At 33.8% G+C, this 26,731-nt stretch overlaps 1 protein-coding gene across 8 annotated transcripts in view; it reads right to left on the reverse strand.

Moving 5' to 3' along the window:
- The window catches only part of dac (dachshund family transcription factor), a 132,292-nt gene that overhangs the window by 83,872 nt on the left and 21,689 nt on the right, over nt 1-26,731 (reverse strand). For 4 of the 8 annotated variants that reach the window (XM_013325881.1, XM_013325872.1, XM_013325863.1 and 1 more), the window contains exon 2: nt 23,095-23,121. The exons of the other annotated variants lie outside the window; for them this stretch is intronic. In XM_013325881.1, the coding sequence (XP_013181335.1) occupies nt 23,095-23,121 (27 nt within the window). The remainder of the gene's footprint in view (nt 1-23,094; nt 23,122-26,731) is intronic. 8 annotated transcript variants of the gene reach the window in all.

The following is a 26,731-nucleotide window of genomic DNA, read 5'->3' on the forward strand; positions in this document are numbered from 1 at the left end:
CTTATTACTATCTCTCTCAACTAGTTTTGATCCGAACTGATTGTAACAAGCGATAAATTTTACAGACCATATTAAACAATTCTGGTAAAGGTACGTATGTATTTGTGATAAGTTATTTTGATAATTTAATGTAATCGAAGCACCAATAGCCTAATTTAATTTGATAAGGTTTTAAAGCTCGCATAAAATCAAAAACATGCAATAACTTCCTAATAAATAGAAGAATAATATCCCTAGAAACATACATAGTTCCTGAAGGACAATAAAATAACCTCTATTCTCATATATATACTACGTTGTTCGTATTTTTCGGTGAAGAGGGACGCTTTGCTGCTTTTTTTCTAATTTTTATTGCTCATGGCACGATTTCGGCGGCACGCCACGTGGTTTGGGTAATTGAAATGTCCAAACATTGAATTTATGTTCGTACTATGATAGCTCTATTTTCTTTTTTATAACAAACTGTTGCTCAATTTCATTGCTTATGAATTCTATTGTAGAATGTATTGCAAAGAGATGACGTCATATAACTCATAGAGAATTTTAAATGATGGTATTCCGATTTGATAGAGTATATCAAAATCATACGAACAAAAGCACACATTCGGAGTGGAATCTTAAATATTAAATGGTAAGCGAAGCCCACTCCCTGACACCCCTTTCTACGGCTGCGAGGGCAACGCAATCGGGCCCCGAGGGACAAGCTCCTGTAATTAGCGGTTGTTCATTTCTTAATTTCAATATTTAATTACAAAGGAAACTCGACGACTGCTGAGAAGAAAGAGACGTCATCTTCAGAAAGACTTTAAATCCGTTTTGCAACATTCGTAAAGAATTACACCCGTTAGAGGCTTCTTTGAACGTATTTTGACTTAAAATATAAATTACATTTTACTTGGGAATTAAAGGTTGGCTTAATTTTCTCTTCCTTTTTGATTCGTTACGGTATTAACATATTGTAATAGACATGCATAAAATTCCCAAAACCATTCTTGTCCTTATCTTAGAAAATTTAAAAAAAAAATGTTTTGTATATGTATACATTTTACCAGTGAAAACCGACTATTATGTTTGTCAAATCTGGCTTTTCATTAACACTAATATGGAAAATAAAATTTTCAATCAAATTTTCCGAATAAGAATCGAACAACATAATATAGGCCTCGTTTACATAACAAATTTAATAATTAGACTGAAAAATGTCACTAGTATCGAGATGTTAAAATCGATAATGCGATAGAAGAGACATCTTAACATAACTTTTATTCAGAGCGGATGAAACTCCATCCCCGTAACTCGATCTCGCTCCTTGAAGAGCCATCTTACAATTTCCCTTTGTCCAACCCCATTGTAGACTGTTATACCTCCCGACATATTAACGTTTCATTTCATTTCTTCCACGCTTTAACATGTTTCATGTTTTTATCAATTGCATATTAGAAATTCTTTTTACCTCCAAAAAATTGAATAACTTTGTTAAGTTAGGCCCTTACACACGACGCAACGTAAATCTTCTAAACTAATTCTCTCTTCTTCTACCTTTGCGAACGACTGCTTTTGGCGACTAATGGAACAAAATGTCGACGCGTGTGTACGAACCTCTTTGTGACAGTATATTATTTTCATTTTACTTGTATCATTTTTATTTCCACTTGCGGTTGATTTAAAAATCATTAAAATAATAAATGATATAATTTTTTTTTTAGTAAGGGAGAGAGAGAAAGATTCTATAACTTGTCAGAATTATTAATTTCTTCTATAATCTTCTTATATCTTCTATAATTCTTCTAAAATCTTTTCTATAATTGTTTTTGTCACGCGTTAAATTATTCATTTTCGTTGATAATAAATTTAACGATTAGAAAAATATTAATGTCCTACGAATCAACACAAAGTCAGAGATTTAAAATTGTTTTGTGTCCGAAATTAACAATTTGGCTTTATAGGATTTTTCAATCACTCGTCATCGGGCACTGCGTTTGGCACGCTTTGTTCGCAATGTGTTGGCGTGGACAGGGCTATTCTCGTTTGTTGCGTTCTCCTCAATTATACAATTTCTGAACGAGTGACCGCGACACCCGCCCCAAGGGTCAGAACTCACGCCCACCTCTGTTACAATAAAACCTAAATTGTGTTTCCTAAAGACAATGATGGAATAAACTATGTGTTGACTATTTATATTAAATTGAATTATTTAAATTAAATCACTATCTCTATTTGTTATTAAAATACAAAAAATCTTTGTGAGCTGTCACCACCAAGAATTTAGTAACTTTATTTGGACATAAAAAATCGAATAAGAAATTTGTTATTTGCTTAAAATCCAGTGGCATTTTTGGATCATACAAACTTCTTCACTTTTCTTTAAATTCATGCACAGTCACTATTTTTTTAATAATATCAAATCAACTTTTTGTCTGTGGCGCCAAAAATTAATTTGAAATTCGATACGTTTGTATTAATTTTCAACTATTACAGTCATTAATTTCCAAATAGTTTTCTTTTTAATATGAAATAGCTTTCTATTCAACATTGACACGCATGAAGGGAACAATGAAAAAGTTTAGCTACTGCTCTCGCCATCTCGGCCGCATTTGGGGAGGCCATTAAAAAAAGAATCGCTACCTGCCAGGAACACGTTTTGTTAGTTCCTAAATTAATTCCGTCTAATTCTGGCAACAAATATTGTCGAGTCATATAAGTCATATGCTGTGCGGCGGCTTTTAACTACTTTTGTGAGCAAAAAACCAAACATGTTTTTCATCGGCTACCATTAGAAAGACACTTGAAAGATAAAGTAGAACTATTTGACTGTAGGAAAGTCAACTTGAAATGTAGCAATATGGTGGTAAACTTTTTAATAATTTTACAATTGTTTTTTTTTATAGGAGAAGGGACAAACGAGCAACGAATCGCCTTAAGAAAGGATATTAAACTCCACGGCTTTTAACCTAATATGATCTATTAGGCTACATATCCTATGTTAATGATATCGTAATAATAAATTGTTTATGGGTAACTGAATTTTATCAAGTCAATTCAAAAGCGACAGTCGACGTAAGTATTGGCTGTTGCGCAATATTACAGTTTTACTGAGATGATGTAAGGTCATAAGGACTTCTGTACTTACATGTACTTATATATATTTCTCTTCAAACGTAATAAAGTGGATCATCTTTAAAAAAATGACGTTTTATATAACCGAGATGAAAGTCATATAAATTTTTTGTTTGTAGGATTAAGAAATATTACGTCTTTCTTCTTAAATATTGTATACACGAATTCCTTAGCACGTCTAAGTACGTACAATTACCCACCCACGTGCACCGGCAACTTTTGTTCTGTTTCTTCCGAGCAATTATTCACGGAATAATTTAATAACTAACAAAGCTTTGTTCGACTCATGTTCAACTTCATTTTGTACGTTTTATTTAAAAAATGAAAACAAACAAGCGCTAGAGATTTGAAACAGAATAGAGTCGCGGACGTGTGATCGTTGCGGCCCCAACCAAAATAAACGTTATGATTTGTTAACGGGTTATTAGGGAAACAATCGATGCTGTCGAAAGCGGTCGAGGAAGTGATCTATTAAAAATCCACCCAAGTGCGATACTACGCGCGAGCAATTAATGTACCGCGCATGCACCTAGAGCTGGAGTTTTTTTATAGCATAACTAGCTGTTAGCCGCGACTCCGTCCGCGTGAAATAAAAGAAAACTTAATTAGTAGCCACTTTATTCTTCCAGACTGTGTTCTACATATATGATAGATATCCGCAAAATACATGTATTTTTTCTGGAAACTTCAAACAAACATCCATCCATCCATACATCTGAATAATCGCATTTAATACATAGTTTTAGCGACAGAGATCTTAACCAATTTTGATGTAAAATATTACTTACAATTATTTGTGTGATTTTGTGTATCATTATCTATAAATTAATGTGATATTAATTATTTAGATGTTTAATTTGTGTTCGTGTAAAATCATTGTGTCACATGTGTCAATGTATCATTAAAAAAATATTTTAGTCTCAGAAACCCACAGTAAGTAACATAGTTTTAAATTAATAGATTATTAGTATAAAAATATTGAGCAGAATATACACGCTTCTTAAAATATCGGCGGGAATTTTAAAGTAAACAAAAGTTATTCATAAATCAAGAACGTAATAGTTACATTCTGACTGTACGAGTACATCTGAAAAATCTTTTGTTTGATCAGACTAACACAGCTGGATGTTGAACAGAAGTTCATAATAAAATATGAAGAAAAAACATGTTAAGTCCTTTTGTATCGACCGTTTCTGTTTGTCTTACACTACGATTAACATATCTTGATACTGTTTCATTATTTTTAACCTCAACACATTTCTATGTATAACGAATGCGCATAAATATAAATGGGCCGTCGTGAAGCGACGGTATCTGATATCTTTTGATCTTTACCAATCAATGAACAAAGTTAATATAGGTACAAAAAAATTATAAAACTTGGTCTAGGGGCGAGAGACATTCTAATTGCTTTTATTATTTTCTGTGTAGAAGAAATACAATTAGCGGGCATGAATAATGTCCACGTCGGGGCTACATTTCATTAAATGCCAGTCGTACCGGTTTGCTTATTTTAACAGAAATTTATTTGAGGCGATGCAGGTGGTTGTCCGTGCAAAAATTAATAGGTCTAATCATTTCAATCATGACGTTAAGTAGAAGTGAACTTTTTTTCTAGCTCTATGTTTTTTTTACATTGTTTGTAGTCTGTAATTTTGTTAAATTTATACCAAATGCTAATGTTAGCAAGTTTAAAAAGATACACACTGCGTAATTAAATGTTTTTAACCATTTATTTGACTTTAAACGATAACCTTTCAGTTCTGATTATTGCAAGAAAAATGTATTTGTTGGTTTTTTTGTAATGAAATATTACTGGGCTCAAACTTCCTATTTGTTTTTTAATTAAAAAGTAAAATCTACAAAATAATTTTAAAATCACTAAAAAATTATTCAAATATCAAAACTGTTTAGGCGAGGACCAATTGCAACCGAAACGTACTCGCAGCGCTTCATAGTAACTGGTTGAGATTTGTTTTGATAATACATCATAAAACTATTAAATATTGGATCGCTGAGTGAGACTACCAATGCTGTTTTCACATTTTACTCCAAGTGATAGTCTACAAGCGGTTATATTAACATATTGACCGAAATAATTGGAATCAAATTTTATTTGAATATTTATTTTTTATTTTTTTAAATACATTTATTGCTTATGTGTTATAATGTGCCATCATTTGGTAATGATTTAAAATTGTCTTACACCCTCTATCAGCTTATCACTTGAGGCCAAATTTAAGAGTGATCATGGCGTAATCGGGTTGTTATTTCAGAGCTTAGACGATGTTTAAACCCTGTTTTGTTTTGTCGGAGGCATATGGGAATCATTCTATTGTGTTCCACATCCGGGTTATGATTAATTCTTTAGGCGCTTATTTAAAACTCATCGATAGATCAGAATAGTTGATATATATAAAAAAAGATCGATGGTTAAGGGTGATGTTAACTGTATTAGTTTAACTTGTTGTGTATTTTTTGTTTCATTTATGACAGATACGACTTTATGTGCGACAAATAATAGGAAGAGAAATCTGTATATTTTTCCTTTTAGAAAGTTACAACATAACCTTTGGTACCCTCTATTTTTTCAGTCTGATTTTACTATTATTATGACGGTTTCTAGGAAATTAAAAATCTTTATTTATTTATGTCTATAATAGTTCTAATTAAATTTTAATTAAAATCCTCGAAGACGTGGTATTTATTCTATTAAGCCGTACTGACTAGAGTATAAAATTCATTCACAAAACACTATCTTCCCGCTTGACAGACGTCAGAGCGAGCGACTTCCGTTCCCAGCTTCTCATCGCGCGCTTATCTTATTCAAATATAACAAATTAAACGAAGCTAATGTTAAACATGGAAAATATTTCTTTTTATGTTACGCGATTGTGTAAATAATGATGCACCTTGTTTGTATTGGATTGATAGTCCGACACGAATTTGTTGAATGTCCAAAATATGACGGGTGAACGGGTGACGGGTTACAAACATGAACGCGATAAAACAATTATTGTTATAATAAATAAATACAGTAACTCAAGCGAATCAGTATCTTCTTATCTATTAATGCGACATATATTTCTTAGTAAATTTTACCACCTTGAAGGTGTCTTAATAATTAAATGTCGTTACCTCTAACAAAGTTGTACTTACGTATATTTTATCCTTACATTTTAACATGAATGAAAGCTGATAAAGATGTATGGACGAGTAACAAACTGTGCCGATCCTCAGGGATGAGGGCAGGCTGATGATTAGTTTTCAAAATAAAACTTTTCAAACATACACATATTTTTAAAGATCAAAGATATGTGTGAAGTCAACCAACCCGCACTTGGCCAGCGACTATGGCCTAATCACACTTAACTTAGGGTAGGCTCCGAGCCCCTCGGTGGAGACGTATAGTGAGCTGATGATGATGATGACATATTTTTAAACCATATGACATATTTCTAGTACATCTGTAACTTTTAAAATAGCATATAAATATAGGTAGTTCAAAATTTATTTTTTTGTAATACAGGCACACACCTAAATAAATCTACTCCTGATTCCGTTTTAATTATACTTTGTCGTTTTAATTACACGTTGCACTAATTTAAAAGCCTCACTAAGACTATCTCCCACCGATAATCGAATTTCACTCAAAAGACGGAAACAAACCGCAGCCATCTTTAATGCTAGGGCTGTCACTTTAAAGAAACGAGTTAATAGACTTAATCAATTCGCTCGGACCTGTGTATGAGAATAAAAAAATAACTTATTAAGCTGACTAGTCACGCGAGGTGAGCTGTCGAAACTAAAGCTCTCACTTTAATGTTACCGTTAACTCTCCAAAATGAGTTTAAATTTTTGTTGTAATGAGACACGTTGCTATTGTGTGCTTAATTTGAACGTTTTTATGCCAATTACCGTTTCGTATTTTAGCTATAAACAAACAAGTTGGAATTCCTTTGCATTCCTTTTTTTAATGCTTTATATAAAATAATTTTGTAAAAAAAAAGTATTCTCAGCTTTTGTTATAATAAATGTGTACATTTTATTGTCCTCTGCTTTGTTGAAAAATTATAAACCGCGACTTTGGCCGCACGGAATTAAAGAAAGCATTAGTGGCCTATGTGTTCTTCTATGTTCCACGTCTATGCCAAATTTCAGCAGGATACATTCAGCCATTTAGGAGATACCTTGTAACAAACATCCATCGTTCCAAAAATTTATAACATTATTAAGAAGTAAGATGTTGCAAATAATGGAACTTTATAAATTGGAAAATGTCTTTGACGGCTTCATTGTATTTTTAATTGTTTGTAGTTGAAGTGATGGATGTAATTTAATGATGATTAGTATCAAGTGACCACGTTAGGCGCACGTATTAGCATTGGGTTGCGGGTGCGTGCGGGGAGATGCAGGGCGAGGCGGGGCACGGACGTCGCGTGCCGTGGTTGCGGTCGCCGGCGTGCCCACAACTCATATCTCTTTAAACGAACCGCTGTGAGTATTCCGTTACACCACCTCGACCCAACTCCACTTTACTCATTATCTACTGCTCAATGAATTGATAACGCATCTATTTAACCTTCTTGCTAGACCTCCAAGACAATTTGATTGAAAAAATAACTAATTTTGCAAATAAACATTAATATTTGAGTATGGTTCAAGATAATATTGAATAAGTGATTTGGAATTTTATCTTTAAATCAATCGAACTATCTCCAGCAGCTTGATAAAACAGTATTTAAGGCACAGTTTCCTAAGTAAAATGAAAACAAAACATCGTTGCCAGCTTTAGCTATAATGAATGAGTAACAGTCTGTAATCAAAACATTAAACGCATACTTTTATATCGCTGGCGACAAATCAAAACGCACCCCTTTAATTAAGCTGGCGGCACTAAGTCAACTTTAACTATAGGCAAAACTAGCGCGCCATTAGAATCGAAATGTCACTATAATATAACTCTACGGTACGATTGTCGTGTTGATTATAGGTGGGGTCGCCGCGACTGTTTCCGACCACTGCAAATATTTGATAGTCCGTTTGAATTGTAATTTAAACCATTAACTAATTTACTGGCCAATAATGGCAAAACTTAATATAATTAATAGTTCAAGTTTGTGTTAAATCAAATGAGGTAAGTATACCAGTAGGTACTGTGGCTGTAACCCAATTATCTTCTAATGGCGTTAAGCCCTAGTTAATAAAATATATTGTAGTTAAAACATAAATTCTTTGAATACACTTCAATCCTTTTAAAGTTTATCGTGATTCTATTCAATTATTTCTTTATTTGTTTGTACAACAATTAAAACAAAATTGTTAGCTACTCCTACAGATATGTCAATATCGATTTAATGCCTAAATCGAGCTAGCATCGGGCCGTGTATATGACACAGTAATAATCGTAGCAGCGCGACGTCCATTCAATTATCCCTGAAAATTGACTCTCATTAAAATAATAAAGCAGCCGGCGGCGAATTCAAATTGAACGATAACAAAAGCTTGTGTTGATTCGAGGCGACAACGCGCTTTGCTCGCACGCGATAACGCCACATTTGAAAGTCGCAAAGTCGCAGTTCCTCCGCCGAATGGACCTTATCTTCACATCTCAACCTATCAAGTGAATCTTTTTAAATATCTAGATTTGTAACGAAATTTAATCGAAAGAGTATAATCTCGGGCGGACATCGTCCGAGCGCAAATAACCACGAAATATTTTTTATGTTTATTTACTTTCTTCGGTTTGATAGGAAGAGCAATTTTAAAAGAAAGTGCAACAAAACTTTATGATACAAGAATGATAAATTGTGCTAGGATTACGCTTAGGCCTAATTCATAATAAGGTGATAACTGATCATCTGAGTAACTATAAAAGTATTTCTCAATTAACAGAGTATAGTTATAAGAGTTTTGTGATAGAGATGTGCAATTTAATGTTAGAACAATAATATTGCGACGTGGCATCTCCTCAATGAAACCCCAAATGCAATTGTGTACGACCGCTCGTATCGTATCTAGTTACAGTTATGCGATGCAAACACTACTGCCTCATCAGTTAGTTGGACTACGAATGTGTGGAGCCGGTATTCAAATAATATTTTTTTTATTAAAATGCACTATATATTGTTAGTTCTAAGCTTTTAGTAGATGTATAATGGTGGTGGAAAAGGAAGTAAATTTTACATTAAATATTCAAGTTTTGGTCACTTTTTAAACTTATTAGAAGTTTCAATATTCCCAATCTTTAAAGTAAAAATATTTGGTGGAAGAAAGTAATTCTCATAAATAATTTGTAGTTAAAAAAGAAAGAAGACAGTCGAAAAAATATCTTTTAGAGTTTCAATTGCTGAGTATATAAATTTTGATCCTAATCAGATATGTACAACACATAGAAGTGAAATAATTTCATCAACACATGAGCCAAATAACAGCTTTATTATAACGCTAATTACATCTATCGGCATTACTTTAGCAATGAAAGCGGCAGCGCAATATTGTGTACCTGCTATCGTAAACGGCTTAGTTATCAAATACTGCAAATCCACTAGGCATATCGTGGTCGCCCCTCGCGAGCGCGGCGGGCCCCTGTTTGGTGACCACTTCGTGGCACTGGGTGGCCATCCCGCAAATTGCTCTTTCCCAAACAAAATTGTCAATAAAACTCATCCGATTCGCAGTTAAACAAGCGAGCGACATTATTAATTTATGCGATGTAATATGGCGCAAACGTTGCCGGTGTCCTCTGTAAATTATTAATAGTGCTGGGGTAAAAATTAAGCTTAAATCGAATGGGTAGTTGCGACAGTAACAATCGCTTAACACATACATGTTGTAGATTAATTTGTAGGGCCATTGTACACCTCTGCTACCGGCAATAACAATTATACATTCGTTTCATCAGCTCGCCTAACTATATGTAAGACTATTATACATGTGGCTCATCGCTCGCGTGAGTCGTTTCGCTTGAACTAGTAGCGTGGCGCGCAAAGGCGAATACCTCCCCCGAAATTATCCAATGTTGTCTTAAGATAAAGAGATTAGAGGAATCTGAAGAAGCTATTAATACGGCTCGCTGCTTTCGAATGGCATCACGGTTTGTTTAATAAAATCGTGAATTTACATATCAAAACCTACAAAGGGGCATAATTGGACCCGATGACTTAGAAAACGTAGTGGGTGAGGCGGGCGCGCCTCCCCAACAACAAACAAAGGAATTATACCCGCCTCAAGAAACTTTTAGCAATGGAAAACGCCTTAACAAACAAACGCGTGTGTATCTAATGAAATTCCTATGGTTGCATAACGTAGTCGTACGAGCGGCGGCCGTTATTAGCGGAATTATTTCTTAGGGTAAAATCTTTGAACTCGACTGCTCTCTCGGAAAAGTTGTTAAGAAAATGGGTTGAGATGTTTGTAAGATTTCATTAGTTTGTAACTATGTGGTATGCGCGAGGCATCTCATTTAGCGGGTAGGCGTCGCCCGGGGAACGAATGGGCAGCGAGCATTCGGAAACGAGCTCGCATAGTGCCGAATCACGCCGCTTTGAGCTGCGGCCGGCGCGATACGATTCGTTAGGAGACAAATGTTTAGATTCAATTCCGAAGGTTCTTTAGACGGTGAGTGATTAGTGACGGCATATTTACACCGCATTCGATCTGCACTTTTCGGTAGCCGATCCCAACCGAAATAAGGTTTTGTTGTTATACAATATTACCGTGGCGAGGAATCGTTTGGCCGGGTCGGATTCGCCAAAAGAATCGACTGATTTGACGCCGTTTTAATTAAAATGGTCCGCGGTTAAGCACCGCATCGAATCGATTTCGGTTAAAGAAAAAGATATTCATTGCATATCTTTAACGCACCGTTGTAAAAAAATCAATCTTAATTTGTTTGATTAAATCGCATCGTCACCGAAGCGATCGGGTGATCGGGGGCATTATCTCACAGCGACGGAGAATGGACATTTCTTATAAAACTAAAAATTTTAAGATTCCAAGGCGAGTCGAATCGCTTACTGATCGGTTCGACTTAGTAGTAGAAACCAATCGCTGGGAAAGCTATATAAAAACGACTACCATTAAATAGATTCTTGGTGGAATTTAACTTAAAGGTGCCGCGTATCTGTTGTTCATTTTAATTTTGTAGTCACTGAGTTCCGGAATTTTATTATGATTCCATAATCGTTACTTTTTTAGTCTAAATCTAAATTATTTGTGTATTGCTTCGCATAAGCTTTCATGATGACACTGGGTTTTAAGTATGAATTGATCACTTACAAAATTAAAGGAAGATAATTAGAAATTAGGGGTGCTTGCATTTCGTTTTACGTCTGCCGGCTGCCGTCTGCCGTCACTGCCGTGGGCGTCATCAATCGTCGCGCGTCGCGGATTCGAATCACTCGCGATAAATAATGGAATCTATTAACTCGCGACACTACGTCAGTGTATTAACGTCCATTTGTATTAACTTAAGAATCTTTTAGAATAGCCAACCTTGAATTGATATTAACCCGTCAATGGGTCTCCGTCATTAAATAAAATTAATTTAAAGACCAGATCATTTGTTAAAAATATATAGATACCCTAAGGTTGAAAAAACTTCAAGCTTATAACTATTAATGTTTGTTAAACTTAATAAGAACGCTAGTTGGAGTTATAAACTTCTAAATTGTCAAATTATATGTTATTTAAATTCAAATATTATAATTTTATTATAGAAATGACTTAAATATTTTTTATAATCAGGCATGTCTAAACATTCATAGGTCTACGCGAAGCAAGCGCGGAGAAGGCGATTTGTACTAATTATAACGCGCGAACGACGCGCGATGCGATTATCTTTTCACTTGGCGCTCCGCAGAGTTCCCTCACGAACTGGAGACAGCATCATTGAAAAAACATTGAATTTATTGCTTACAAATTGCATCTTTCTGTTTTAATTCGCACAAACATAATGCGTTACGCGAACGTACAACGTTAATCATTTAATTAATTTAATAAATACTTTACATTATTTATGTAATAAACATGAAATAGGTAGTAAAAAACAACCAGATTACAAAAAAGAAATCTAACACAGACAGACAAAGGTTCGTGAATAAAAATTAAAATGAATCGAGTCACTAAACTGCGCATAAGTGACGCAGAAACACGTGCGAGTGTATGTAACCTAACACGTGTTAGAACAAAAGCTAACGACAGACAGAAGTGTCAATATCCACATGTAAGTGGTGAATAAGACGCCCGTATCCACACCGCACGACGCTCATTCAGCTCGCGATAAAAGCACTTCAATTGCGGTGTGGGAACAATATTATTTACTCATAATCAGGAATGCACATCTGAGCAGAAAGACTTTATTAAATATAATACTAGTGATCGACCCCGACTCCGTCTGCGCGGAATTAAAGACATAATTAGTAGCCTATGTGTTTAACCAGACTATGTTCTATATGTATGCCAAATTTCATACAGATCCATTGAGCAGTTCTGGAGATACCTTTAAAACAAACGTCCATCCATCCATCTAAACATTCTCATTTATAATATTAATATGCAATATGTTAAACGATCACACACTACACTATGGTGATTAATTAAACCCTTGATATATTCGCGATTTTTTAAGCATTTAATTAATATTTCTAAATGAAGAGAAATATAGCTTGGGAATTAAATTATTATAAATAAGCTTTTTGAATTTTAACAATTTGTTACAGCAAAGACAAAAACATTTTAACGGAATATAAATCAAAGAGACTTTCCTAATAAAACATTAAAGTGCCGAAGTTTGCTCACTAAGCGTTCATTTCAAATATTGCTCAGTAGGAAACCTTTCACAACCTATTAATGGCGATATTCCGACCCCTAAAGAGTTCAAAACACGAAATGGAATTATACGTACATTCCCCTAAAAGTTACAGGAAGAATTAGACACGATCTACTCCCTTCTTATACTTTTCTGTTGCATGTTTTACAAGATGCTTATGAAGAAATCTATACTTCACATTGTAATAATTTAAAATATAAGACGTCTAAACATTTTTTATAAAAAAATTATATTAAACGTATCTCGTACAATATTACAAAATCAAATATCAAATCGCAATGTACTTTTATATTAACGAAACTAACTTGTCAATTGAAACAAATAAGGTTTCTAACAATTAAAATAATTGCTTCACTCATAGTGCGATAATTTCTATAAAAGTATGTTTCAAATTGATAACAAAGATAAGTAATAAGAAATTAATAGACTTAAGGACACAACAAGAGTTGTTAAGCGATTTAAAGTGAAAACATACAAACACATTAATTTATAGACATCAAAACAAAACTTTTAAGTCTGTTTCGAGCGGCAACTTTTGCATTAAGGCCGGGAACGTAATTACGGTTACGTCTATTTCACCGTCCTGCTTCAACGGCGACTTCTTTTTTTATTCCTCTGACATTTGCCCTAATGCTACAGTATTATTTTTCTTTTCATACTACGACTTAAAAACTTTTTTGTGCGATGGCATACTTTTGCAACAATGTATTTTGCTTTTTACGTATTAAACATATTAAAAAAAAACAACAAGCCTTCTGTCAAATAAATCCAACTAATTTAATGACCACACATCGGCAATATTTATAGACTTTGTACGAAGGAGTTCGTAGCGACCCTCGGGACAAAGTCTCCAGTGGAACTATAAAATAAATCTAGCGAGTTATACTCCTACAATAAACAGTCGCTGCGGAAGGATATCGTCAATTCCCACGCAAAGTTGCTGTTAATAAAAGCAACAAAATTATATATTCAAGGAGTTAGGAGGTGACGGTGTGGCCGTTAGGGTCTTTACGTGGTCCGAGTTACAATGCAAATTGCCGAGGAGGCCACCTCGGTGCCCTCTAACTGTGCCACTCGCAAAGATGGCCGACATAATGGTGAAATGAAATTATTAAGCATTGTCTTGTGAAATCGGCCGCAGTCGACACCTGAGTCCTGAACTGCGATTGTATAGTATGGATATTCCAATCCTTCACATTCTAATTATAAAAAAAAGACTTAATTATTAGAGTTAAAAAAATATCAAAATGACCAAAACAAACTTTTGAAAATCATTCTAAAATCTAATTTTGAGTCAATATTTTATCAATCACTATTTTCTATTTCCCAAATTGTCCTTAAAATGATGATAACATATCTAGCCTACAAAAATAGTTTTTTATTTTATTTGTTAAACTTTAAATAAAAGTAAAAAGGCAAATCCCTATGTTTCCAACGCCAAGACATTACTTACCACCCTCGACTGAGAGCTTCGTATTAAAATTTAAATCTACTTTACAAAGTGTATTTTATACACGTGCTTCTGCAATTTTGATCGTTCATAAAGCTCGGAACAGCTATTATTATTACGCTTTACCTTTGTGGTATTGGGTGTTACACATCGCTCTCCCCAGCCATCCTAACATTCAACTAAGTCTCCCATGAATTTACTATGCATAACGTTAATGTATTATAAATGTTTTAATTACTCGTTTGCGGTGCGCTTGAGGTCGTGCTGTTGTAACTCATGATTCTAATTGTAAATATAAGTACATATATTAAGTCCTATTTTGAAAAATTACATAAAGTAAATGTTGCATTTTATGAAAATACTGAATGATTTTGATAGATGACATTTTTTAAAATGGAAATATTAATTAATTAAATTTTCATGTAAATATTCTGTCTATAATGATAGCCAATGTTTAATTATTAATATTGAATAAAAATTTAAAAAAGAGCGATGTTAAAAAGTAATTCGTTCATTTTAAATATGAAGAATATTAAAATATTATTTTTCAATTTAAAATAAATTATTATTTGATTGGCAAATGAAGAAGCACGTAATGGCCAGTAAAAATGGCGCAAAAACATTCTCGATTGATTGTATCTAACATTGAGCTAATAATATCGAATCGATGACCGAATTCACTTCTTATAAAAATAAATTAATTTCCAAATTTGTTTTGGACAAAAGCAGGGGCTCCCTCTGCTTATTGGCCGGCTGAAATTCCTTTTTAATCCAACGCATGCCCACTCCGTGTTTTTAATTTCACACAAAAAACTGCTCCGAGTCGGTAATCAATCAAAACTCCCGCTCGCTCGCGTCTTTTTTCCAACACTTCATTGCAATACGTAGCACAGTAAGTACACTTTCGCTGTTCTGTAACCGCTATAAATGTGCCTTTATTATATTGTTTGCTAAAAGGAAATGGATACATTTTGAATTTAATTAGACTGATGGCTTTGTTCGGGGGTGATTTATCACTGGACGTCTCATTATGTTTATTTTGCTAATCACATTTTTGGATTAGACTTTTTATGGATGTTCCATTTTTAAATTAAATATATTTTTTTTTGGAATTCATCATTTTTAACAGTAAAGAAAACAAACGGGTGGTGATTTAAAATACCCAGTCTATGCCTTTTAAGTTCTATATTTTTTTCTATGACCAGTTTGCCTTTTGTCTGATTATATAAATCAAAATCTTTTAAAGTAAATGTCTTAGGTGAATGCTAGATAAATTTTTAAAGATTTGGAATAAAAATATTGATTCGAAAGTGCAACTTCAATTGCATATTTTTAAATCAAAATTCAAAACATAATTAGCACAAAGATAATTATGTAGATTTTTAATTACATCGATGAATGATTTATTACAAATATTTTATCTATTACATTCATCACGAAAATCGTGTATATGATTGAGTTTAGACGTTTTAAAAGTCAATATTCAATCACGTTTTGCAAAGTGGACTGGTCTTATTAAAGATATGATAAGTGGAAAGTTATAAAATTGTATGAAATATCGATTTGAATTTGATTTTCGAATTTGATTTGCGTATAAACAACTAGCTGTCGCCCGCGACTCCGTCCGCGCAGAATAAAAAAAAATATTAAATAGTGTATATGTTTTTCCAGACTATATTCTATATCTGTGCCAAATTTCAGCAAGATCCGTTAAACCATCCATCCATCCATACATCAAAACTTTCGCATTTATAATATTAGTAAAAAATACTGTACGTAATCTAAGTAAACTTTTACATATAAAAAGTACTTAAACATCCAAACCATGAAATGCTCTTATAATTTAAAAAAAAATTAAATCCTTAATCGAGTTCCATTTGTGCGCCATTATACCACGCATTTGTAACATTCGAAAGAAACTTGGGCGACAAATACTTTTTTACAAACAGATAAGATAATCTTGCGTAATGGCAATCTATACTAAATCCTATTCGGAAAACCACGCAACGTTGGTTTCTACAGAATGTACTCGAGCCTCTCCCACACTCGCACAAAAGATTCCCGTAGTGATACTCTACATCGCTCTTATGCAATGGCGCCCTTAAGTATACCACCTTTTGTCCTTTAAGCCCACTTCTAAGTTTGTAAAAAATAATAGTATTAACACGGTGACTGGAAAGCCTTGCTTGGAAACTAGAATAGCTTTTTAATATAACAGTTTTTTTTTTTCATGACACAAAATGCATCCACGAACAAAAGTACGAGTTTTATTTTAAACCAAGATATTCTCTTTAAACTGACCATTTTCAATTATTAAGTACTAGCTGTTGCCCGCGTCCCGTTCTCGAGAAACTAAAACAAAAACTTAATTTGTAGCCTATGTGTTCTTCCAGCCTATGTTTCACATCTATGCCAAATTTCAGCGAGATCCGTGTAGCCGTTCTAAAGATACCTTCTAACAAACATCCATCCAAACATTCGCATTTATGAGTAAGATTTCATCGGTTATTAAGACAAAAAGGTACACTTATGACCTATGAAGTTAGAATTAAGCAAGTTTTTTTTACAAAACTTCGGGAGCGACTGTAACACGTTCACAAACAAAGAAACACATTACAAAGCCATAAAGCAAGCAACAAAGAGACCGACGTACATATATGTGTTGAAACTGATCCATCATGTCTCCTTTTGAAATAACAAAAAACTCATGCGACGCACACAACAGATGTTTTAGTAAAAAGCCGACCCCATCGACCCCGGTGTATTACTTTAGACATAATTTCGATTAAAAATAACTGTAATATCCCAAATCATCTCTATCGGCATTTAAATGCTAATTTTTGAGTTATTATTATTTTGCGATGCTAATGTATAGAATACTAACTCCGGGACTCCGTCGCGCGGAAAAAAACTCAATAAGTAACCTATGTGTTCTTCAAGACTATTTCCTACATCTGTGCTAAATTTCAGCTTGATCCATGCAGCTGTTTTCAAAACACTTTCTAACAAATATCTATCCAGGCATCCATCCGCATTTATAATAGTGGTAAGAATAAGAAGTAAGATAAAAAAAAAATTCAATGTTCAAAGAAACATTGAATAAATTAAGAAATATCGTGTAAAAAGATTATTAACTCATCTGTTTGTCAATGTTTTTAACAAACAAATAAAAAAAATTGAATAACACATAAATCATGATTGCGCCGCTGGCTCATACAATTATCAAAATGACCCGACACTTCCTCGCCTCCATTCCTACAGCAAACATCAATATCGGAAAGCAAACATAATATCGACCAATAAAGAGTCCACATATCAACATGCAAAATTCCAATTAGATTCCAAACGTACGAACGTGATAAAACAACGTTATTGAACGCCGCTTATCTGTGTAATTAGAAACGAACTAAGCTGTAACCATTTGCTTTTATAATGGGAATCTTCGAGTGCTGTACACTTGTTTGATAATGGATTGAATAAAACTGATACATTTATAATGCCGACTCTAACATCGAGATATCGATTTTTCTAATTCATTTGCATGCAGAATTGTTGCATTGTATAGTCGTAATACAAATGCATACTAGAGGAATAAAAATACAAACGAGCCCAAAGATCCATTGTCGATAAAGAAATGGGCAAGAAAATTCATTAACCACACGAAACACATTGGAACTACAATTTTCTACGTTACGTCATTTAAGGATTTATAGCCTTATATCGGTAAGAATTAAGCTAAGTATTTTACTAAGTTTTGATTTTTTTATAATATGAAAGTTAACTTTAACAGATATAATTGTCATTACGTTTTATAGTTCTATAATAACCAAACGATGTACGAAATAGCTCAGGAAACATTGTGGAACATAAGAATAACAAGCCATGTCGTTAAAGTCGTTGAAAAAATTATCTACCGCAGAATAGGCCGTTCGCACCCGCTGCGGATTCGTCATAAGGGAGTACGCCATCAAATATTCAATTTTAAAACGGCCGCTAAAAGCGAAACGTCATCGCCTCTACAAACACAGCTGGGACTTAACGATTTAGAAATTTCGCTACAGATGGGACACGCACTCCACTTCACAAGAGATAAAGTAAGAAATTGCATTAGCAAAAGTGAAAAATTTAAATGAAGACGGCAACGACACCGGCTCAGCTGCCGGCGCGTCGACTGCCGGCAATAACTGTTTAGAGGGTGTGTTGATGTCGCGACACAAGTCGTTTCATGTCCCGGAAAATTATTCTGTCAAGAACAAGAATACGACGCGGATGCGGACAAGGAGTAGGAAAAATTTCATTAGCGCCAATCAAAATGACGAGGTCTAAAATGAAGCTCGCAAAGAGAGTCGTAATCACGGACTCCGGTGGACCCCCTCGACGTGAGGTCTTATTAAAGGAATAATATTTACAAAACGAGACGCCTCGAAATCCCCAAATTAAGATCTCGCCGAAACCCGCCCAACTTCCACAAAGTGGAATCATTAAATTAAAAATGTAAACTTTTCTCTTAGCAAGGTAATGGGCATCCCGATGTAGATAAATAGATGGAATAGCTGCAAAAAGGAGCATTTTCCTGTTCATTAAATTTTTCCTTCGCTTTTTTATTTCGACCCCTGGTGCTAATTTTGTTGGAATTCACGCCCCTCACCCCACCCGCTGGGGTTCAATCACAGAAATTTTATATCCGGAATTAAATAAGTACCAGAACGAATTACAGGCAAAATCTAATACGAGCTTATTTTTAGCGGGGAATCTTTCTTAATTAACTTGATACAAAAGTCGAACACGCGATGGATCTAAATAAACTGAATGACATCAATTCGCTCGTCCGTCTTTCGAAAGATCTGACGAGAGTTGGGTAAATGCTTTGGAAAGTTAATCAAGAAGTGAAATATTCTCATCAGCGGCAACTTATTGCAGAGGGTGGTTTGTGTTCGTAACTCGATTGTCTCCAAGAGTCAGCAGTAGATACTCCGCAGGAAACGTCACCCAGCTCGGTATTAAATGCAATTATATTGTACTAATATGCCGTCTGCGACCTCCGCACCCCCCCCCCCCGCCGCACACCCCCGCTGCCCACAGCTCCGAGCTACCCTTTAACTGTTTTGAGGGGATCATTTGGAAGTTAGTTAATTGCTGTTGCACCTGAGTTTGTTTACTAATTTAACTCCTCTTAAGAAAACAAAAACCGATTTAATCATGACAAATGCTTTACGTAATTGTTTTAAAGACTCCAATTTCTTACAAAGTTTCTTTGACATAATTTTGTTCTATTTAAGTTTGAGATTTTTATGTCTTATAAATAAATTAAGTTTTTAATTCATTGTTATTATAAAAATGTTTCGATTGCCAAGGTAATTTATGAAGATGATTTCCTACCGACGGAAATAAAACGTATATCACGATTAACCCCATCTATCAAGTATTTGGTACCAACAACATTAATTTAATTCATACTCTCCAAACTTCAAAGTAATTTAAAACAATAATTGAAATACGGATGGAGTATTATTTATCAAATGTATCGTGTTTTATGCTCGTAAATATATTTTATTCGATATTGATTGTTGCAAATAAGGAAATCAAATTATTCAATGTCCGCCCCTCATTTGTATCCGCTCCCCCGGACAAGAAATGAAGAAATTCTTTGTGAGTTTTCGATTACTTGTCCAATTAATTTTATAGATTCATTTATCTTAGATCTTTTCAGATATTCATGGGAAACATCAATGCGAAATTACTTTTATTTGAAATTTATACTATAATTTATTCTGCTACAATATTTTTCTTTTAAAAAGATTCGACGTTGCTGTACCTTATCACACATTCGTCGTAAATGATCGAAATTTCAGTACGCAGGAGCTGTTAACTAGGTCAAACGTTTCAGCAGTCAGGTGATGTACTGAGTGGTCGCTGTGGGTCACGAGGGGCGAAAGGGAATGTGTCAGCAGGGTCGCTTCGCATTGCCCGAGTTGGGGCATCGTGGACGAGAGGGAAAGTTTACGTTCGGCTTGTCATCACGCCTCCGCGCGCAACTGGGCGAGTACGGCGTGTGAGGAGCAACGCACCGACAACTCATCATATAATTGGCGTAGAGCCTTATTAACCATGCATCTTAGCCCAATTATGTATATTACGAAAGAAATAATTTACTGTTTTTTTTAATAGAAATATCGCTAAATAATACTAGAGACCTCTAGGAATGTGCTTACCAATCCTTACTATAAAAGATTATAAAACAATCCAATACCGTTAAACGTATTCACTATGGAACAAATTATAATTTTAATGACAAAATAAAGTATTTCATTTTCATTTTTTACTTTAAACAATATGATAATTAAAAATTACGTTCAAAAATTAAATAGGAATACATAAATTCGACGAGAACATAATGGCCAGCGTTCGGTTGACGCATAGCGAAGTGCGCTTGTAATTGCGCTGGCCCATTGATTTTCACAAAAGGCGTGTTTACAGATGAAAGCGTAATTTACATACAAAGGGATGGAGTCGCTGAAACAAACGGCACAGGTGGACACCTCCCGCGATTTCACGCCGAACATGCCGCGACGCGCCGCCGTGCCGAGTCGGTCGAATGGGCGGCGATTTTTAGAACGTACGATATAATGTCGTATGACTGACGTCTGCTTAAATAATATTCCGAAAGGTATAACACATACTTTAAGATGTTAAAAGATTTGTGTTGGTATAGTTTAAATCGACAAAAAAAAACTTTTTTTTCTAAATCGTAGAAAGAAATTAATATGAATGAAACGTATGGTCTATATTCAAAAAGCACAGTACCGAGTATGATAGTAAAAAGCATGTAGTGTCAAGTTTAAAAGTTAAAATAAAATAAAATATCGTCGTTCAGAATCACACAGGTGAGAAAGACAAGGGTGTCAAAGCGTTGCAGCCCTTTTCCAAATCATTTCCATTCCGTTTTCCAAAGTGAAAATTGCCCACGGACGGTCAAAGGGTTAACGATTTAGTGTTTATTTGAATTCAGCCCTTGAACAAAAGGCGTCTCGTGTAAACAGATCGCTAGCTCTGATTTCTATTTGTTTGCAGAAAAGTCTGTCACAGAGCTACGTTACAAAATAGATACGACATAAATAATATTTTAAATTATTTTGTAGCATTATTTTTTTACTTTTAATTTACGACATTCCTATTACTTTATAGATATAGTAGACTTTAAGGGAGAAATCTTTTAAAGAAACTTTAAGAAGCTTTTGTCCACAAAGTACTATTCATTATCGTAATTCTTTTAAAAGCATTCGGATTTAAATAAAAGCTATTAGATAGGGATAGATCTTTGATTCTAAATCCATTAGATAACAATATGAATCCTGGTCATAATGACGACCGCTATGGAGATTATATCATCTGTCAAATTAATATTAAAATTCGAATTATGAATATTAGATCTATTCTGTTAATATAATACATCAATGGGTCTTAATATCTGACGGTTTTATGGGTCTTCAATTAAATTTCTGGGTGATTTGTGCTAATTTTCTATGTACTTTACCTTTAATATGGAACAAAATAAAGTTAAAATGTGTACAACGTATCTGTTTCTTGTCTTAACATTTTCGTATATCCAACGTTTAAGAATCGCAGTTTTCAATTGAACAAATCATGTATATTTAATCAATCAAACTTATTCGTTGCATTCATTATTATATGCAGAAATAAAAAATAAATACAAAACCTTGTATGCAGTGTTAACAAGGCCACTAAGATCGCGGTGATCAGCCAAAATAGGAGAGCGGATCTCTCAACAGTCTTTGTATTCCCTTTGTTCACCACAGTACAGCACAGCGTGGCAGCAATTGTGAATGAGGCCTCTCTGCGGGGCGTCCACAGTAGCTCGCTGTATCTTTTTTTGTTCGTTCAAAGTTTTATCAAACATATTACTGGCGGCTTTACGATGCCAACAAAGGAAGCGTGCTAACGGAGGCGTTAAATCCTTTACGATTTCAATGGTGATCTTCACGAATTTGTCACAGAATCACACCGGGATCGAGATCTCATCATGCGTTAAAGTTATTGAATTTTAATGTAAATACGTAAAAACTTTTTAAGCAAAACACTAAAACTTCATTTCAAATGTTGATACCAAAATAATAAACCATTTCAATAATTAAAAAAAAAATACACACACATGCTTATATCTATTAAAATTCTACTGTGATACGGGATAATGTAAATTTATCTGTGATTATTTGTCTTTTATATTTTTCGAATATGTTCCTAATTTTAGGTGTAACCTGGAAGCAAAACAACGACATCTAAAATCACCCACCAATTTACAAATATATAACAAAATAATCACAACACGAAATAAATACGGATCGTACAGATGGCAAGTAAACGAAATAAGCAGGGTAAAGTTAAAAACAATTGAAAATAATCGTCATTAAAGATTGAATGGAAACTTGAGTAGCATTTAGAAAGGTCATACTTTGGGAAGACCAATGTAAATCGCAAATAAATTATGAAAAAAACACATTGATAAGCAATTTGTACGAAAAAAGAATACTGTGGCAAAAAATCCTGAGCGGCGGTTGTGTCGTGTGGTCTTCCAAGCTACACCGTGCCCGAGCGCCCGAGCGACCGGCCGAGCCCGCGTCCGAACAAACCGAGTGCGGTCGACGAAACCGATCGCGCGAGCTAGCTAGCGACATACCTGTCTGGCGCTTTCATTGACAGGCACCTGAAATGAAGAAAAAAATCCATCCAATTCGTTGAATATTTTAAATTTTTCAAAAAAATTTTACTCATTCATTAACACGTACAATGAAAATAATTATTAATTTTCACACAGATAAATTTACATGCACTTATTTCTAATTATACTGCATTTCTAAATGGTAACGATAAAAGTGAATGGTTTTATTTATAGATCTAGTTTGATTTGTATACAAAAAAATATAAAAGGTAACAATACTGGCGGCATAAAATAAAAATTAAAAATAAACATTCAAAAAAAGAACAAACAATAATGTGGCAAAACAGTTAAAAACAACATTGCAAGATGTATTAGGACAGTTGTTAAAATATGGGGGCTCGAGTCCAGTAATATTGTACGTTTGCACGCGATCCCTAGCCGTGTTTGCCTTTGCGCAGCTCTGTGCTGCGCGTTGCACTTACAATACTACACATTACGTTTATTGTTTTACTACCGATACTTTTTCGTTTATAATATTCGTTTTCCTTAAACGAATATTAAATATTCGATGCCGATAATAAGTCAAAACATAGTAATATTTAATACGTTATAAATGAAACTGACCATCAAATAAAAAATAATAACGATAAAGTGAAGCCCCTTCCCAATGGACAAATGAATTACATTATTAACGGACCAGATCACGCAAACGAAATCGTAAAATTAAAGCAAGCCAATTTTATTGAACGAATCCAATTCCATAAAATTGGAAGTAAATCACATGTAAACAATTAATAAAAGTTATGTATATTGCGCAAACAATATTATAATAGACATTGAACATTATAATTATGATGAAAAATAGAAACATCATGAAAAATTGGTATACCTATTACTTAATTTCTGGAAATCTGTATCATTCTTGTATAACATATAACTCAATTGCAATCTGCTTGAAAAAACCAATCTATCAATATTAGAACACAAAAAATAATGCAAGTCAGTTAATAATCCCGAATCGGCAATCACAATGGAAATAAAGTCACAGTCACTTTTTTAATAATGGCAACTGAGTTTTTTCTTTTTTATTGCCACCCTAGGTTCGTTTGACATTTGAACTGGCTGATGACTCCGCCGCCATGATTGATCGTCCCGACCCAGTAAATAAGTGCAATTTAGCTTTATATTCCCTTTCCATTCAAATTATTGTTATATTTGTAATAACAACATTGCATTTGGATATTTTGAGTGTACTCCTGTGTTTATACTCATGATGACAATTAAAAAGGTGGCTTCCAATTTTTGGTATTTTTTTTTATCATAGCAACACGTTCTTTCAAATTAAAGAAACAATATTGCTTCTTGCCATCTTACTTCTTACTAATCTTACTAATATTATAAATGCGAATGTTTAGTTGGATGGATGGATGTTTGAACGTATCTCCGAAACGGCTGAACCGGTCTCCCTGAAATTTGGGATAGACGTAGAACATAGTCTGGATGATCACATGGGCTTACTTATTAAATATTTTTTTAATTGTGCGCGGACGGAGTCGTGGGTGACAACAAGTAATTAATATTTTTTAATTTGCCGTGCTGCGTTAATGTGAGATCGTATTTAGACGCTTGTAACTTGTAAACAAAATTATCAACATTAATTGTTCTGTCTGTTACCATATACGTCGGATAAAGGGTGTCCAATTATATTGTGTTGATTACTTTAAAATAATATAACATATAATACAAACACAGACTTATTAAAAATGAGAATGATATATTATTAAAATGATGTTCAAAAACAAATTAACTGTTGAACTGTGATTGATAATCATTTTGTCAATCCGCAATGTCATTTGAGATCTCCTAAACGGTGTCCAAAGTAAAGTAACTTTTAATTTCTACGGCATAAAGTATAAAATTTAATTATAGTTCTACAAATATGATTTCGTCTTAAAATTATAAAATAACAACCTTACCCTATAGGTTATATGGTTTAAATTCGTTAGTTTGAAGGAAAATATTTTGTTTAAGATGACCGAGAACATAATTTATCATCGGCACAAATATCCGCCCCGGGCGTAACGAATCACTAGTAAATATATTGACCGCAAACGCCTCGGACCATTTCTTTTGATCTAACATCTAGAACGGACTCAGACATTAATTTGTTTTTACATTATCTGTGTTGATTTTTATTAATTTATAAAGTTGGTAACGAGCTACTATATTGATTTGTAAACGAATGTTAGTCTTAATAATGACGATACATTAGTCGCTTACCGTGGTTTTCTGAGACTAAAATCTCTGTATAAAAAATATCGTCATCCCTGACATTATCTTTGATAAAACAGAGATATCAATATGTTTCAAACGGAGACTCTGCTCTCAGAAACCCACGGTAAGTGTTTGATCTGAAGGATTTCTTTTGTTTTTAAACACAACTTTTATTACGTGCTTTAAAACTCTCTGTTTCTTATCATAGAAAACTTAGGAAGGGTTACACTTACAATTTGGATTAAACATTTTAACCCTTTTATCGCAAGCAGATGTAAAACATTACCAGAAATCATGGTTATAGAAATATGATTATGCGTAGTCTTCCAAGTATCTTAACAAAAACGTATACTTATACTAGAAGCAGTTATATTATAATATATTTAAAAGTAAAACATACTATTTTAATATGTTGTCTATATCATCAATCACCGGCGGTCAAAAGGTTAAAAAAAACTATTCTAACTTAACGGTATCTAAGAATATTTTAGAGTCATAAGGTTTGCGTGTACAAATACAGTACAGTAACTATATCACAGAAATAGAGACATTATACAAAATAAATGACAAATGACAGCTGCTAATATTGAACTAAAATGTAACCTAAGCGATCAATTGAACGTGACGCCCCGGGATGTGGGGGGCTGCCAGACTAGTTAAAACTTACCAGCTCTTTTCAACCAGCGTATCAGTTCCCATTGGCACATAAAACATATCTATATATTTGCTAATATAGCAACTTAAAAATAAAATAAACATATGTGTAGAATCTTTTAGAAGCAAACTATATTTTTTTCCAATATGTATATGTTTTTAAAAACAAATTATTATTATAATACTGATAATACGATGAGTTAAGCCAATTAAAGAAACACTCGAGCAATGATCTGCTCAAGGGCCTAGAAATTTCAGTGCTCTCAATTAAAACGTAGAAATAATTATTTTCCACCCCTCTTGAGAATTAATTTAATAATGTAAATACGAGTGGCTGTCTCTTCCCCATGGCCATTGCCTTTATTAAATATTTCATAATGTTTATTTTACGAAATCTAATACCTTTTATAAGAAATGATGCGATTGTTCGTAATCGGCAACGAAATACGAAACGTCGCTACACAACTCTTGTTACAATTATACTAACTAAGTACTAAATAATAATTAAATCCAAATACGTCGCGTCGTAACGAATATTTAGTTGAGAAAAGAACTTTCTAGTCAGAATTATAATATTAATGCATCAGTAAAATGGTCATCCAAAAAATTATAGATCAGAACCTCGGCCACATTGCTCCCTAGCAGACAAAATCAAGTATTATAAGGATTTTTTTCTTTTAAAGAACGAACGAATTTAAAGTAAGTGAACCTGATTAGTTCTACATAT

The sequence above is a fragment of the Papilio xuthus genome, unplaced genomic scaffold (genome assembly GCF_000836235.2).
Source record: "Papilio xuthus unplaced genomic scaffold, Pxut_1.1 DF828952.1, whole genome shotgun sequence".
Taxonomy (NCBI): Eukaryota; Metazoa; Arthropoda; class Insecta; order Lepidoptera; family Papilionidae; genus Papilio; species Papilio xuthus.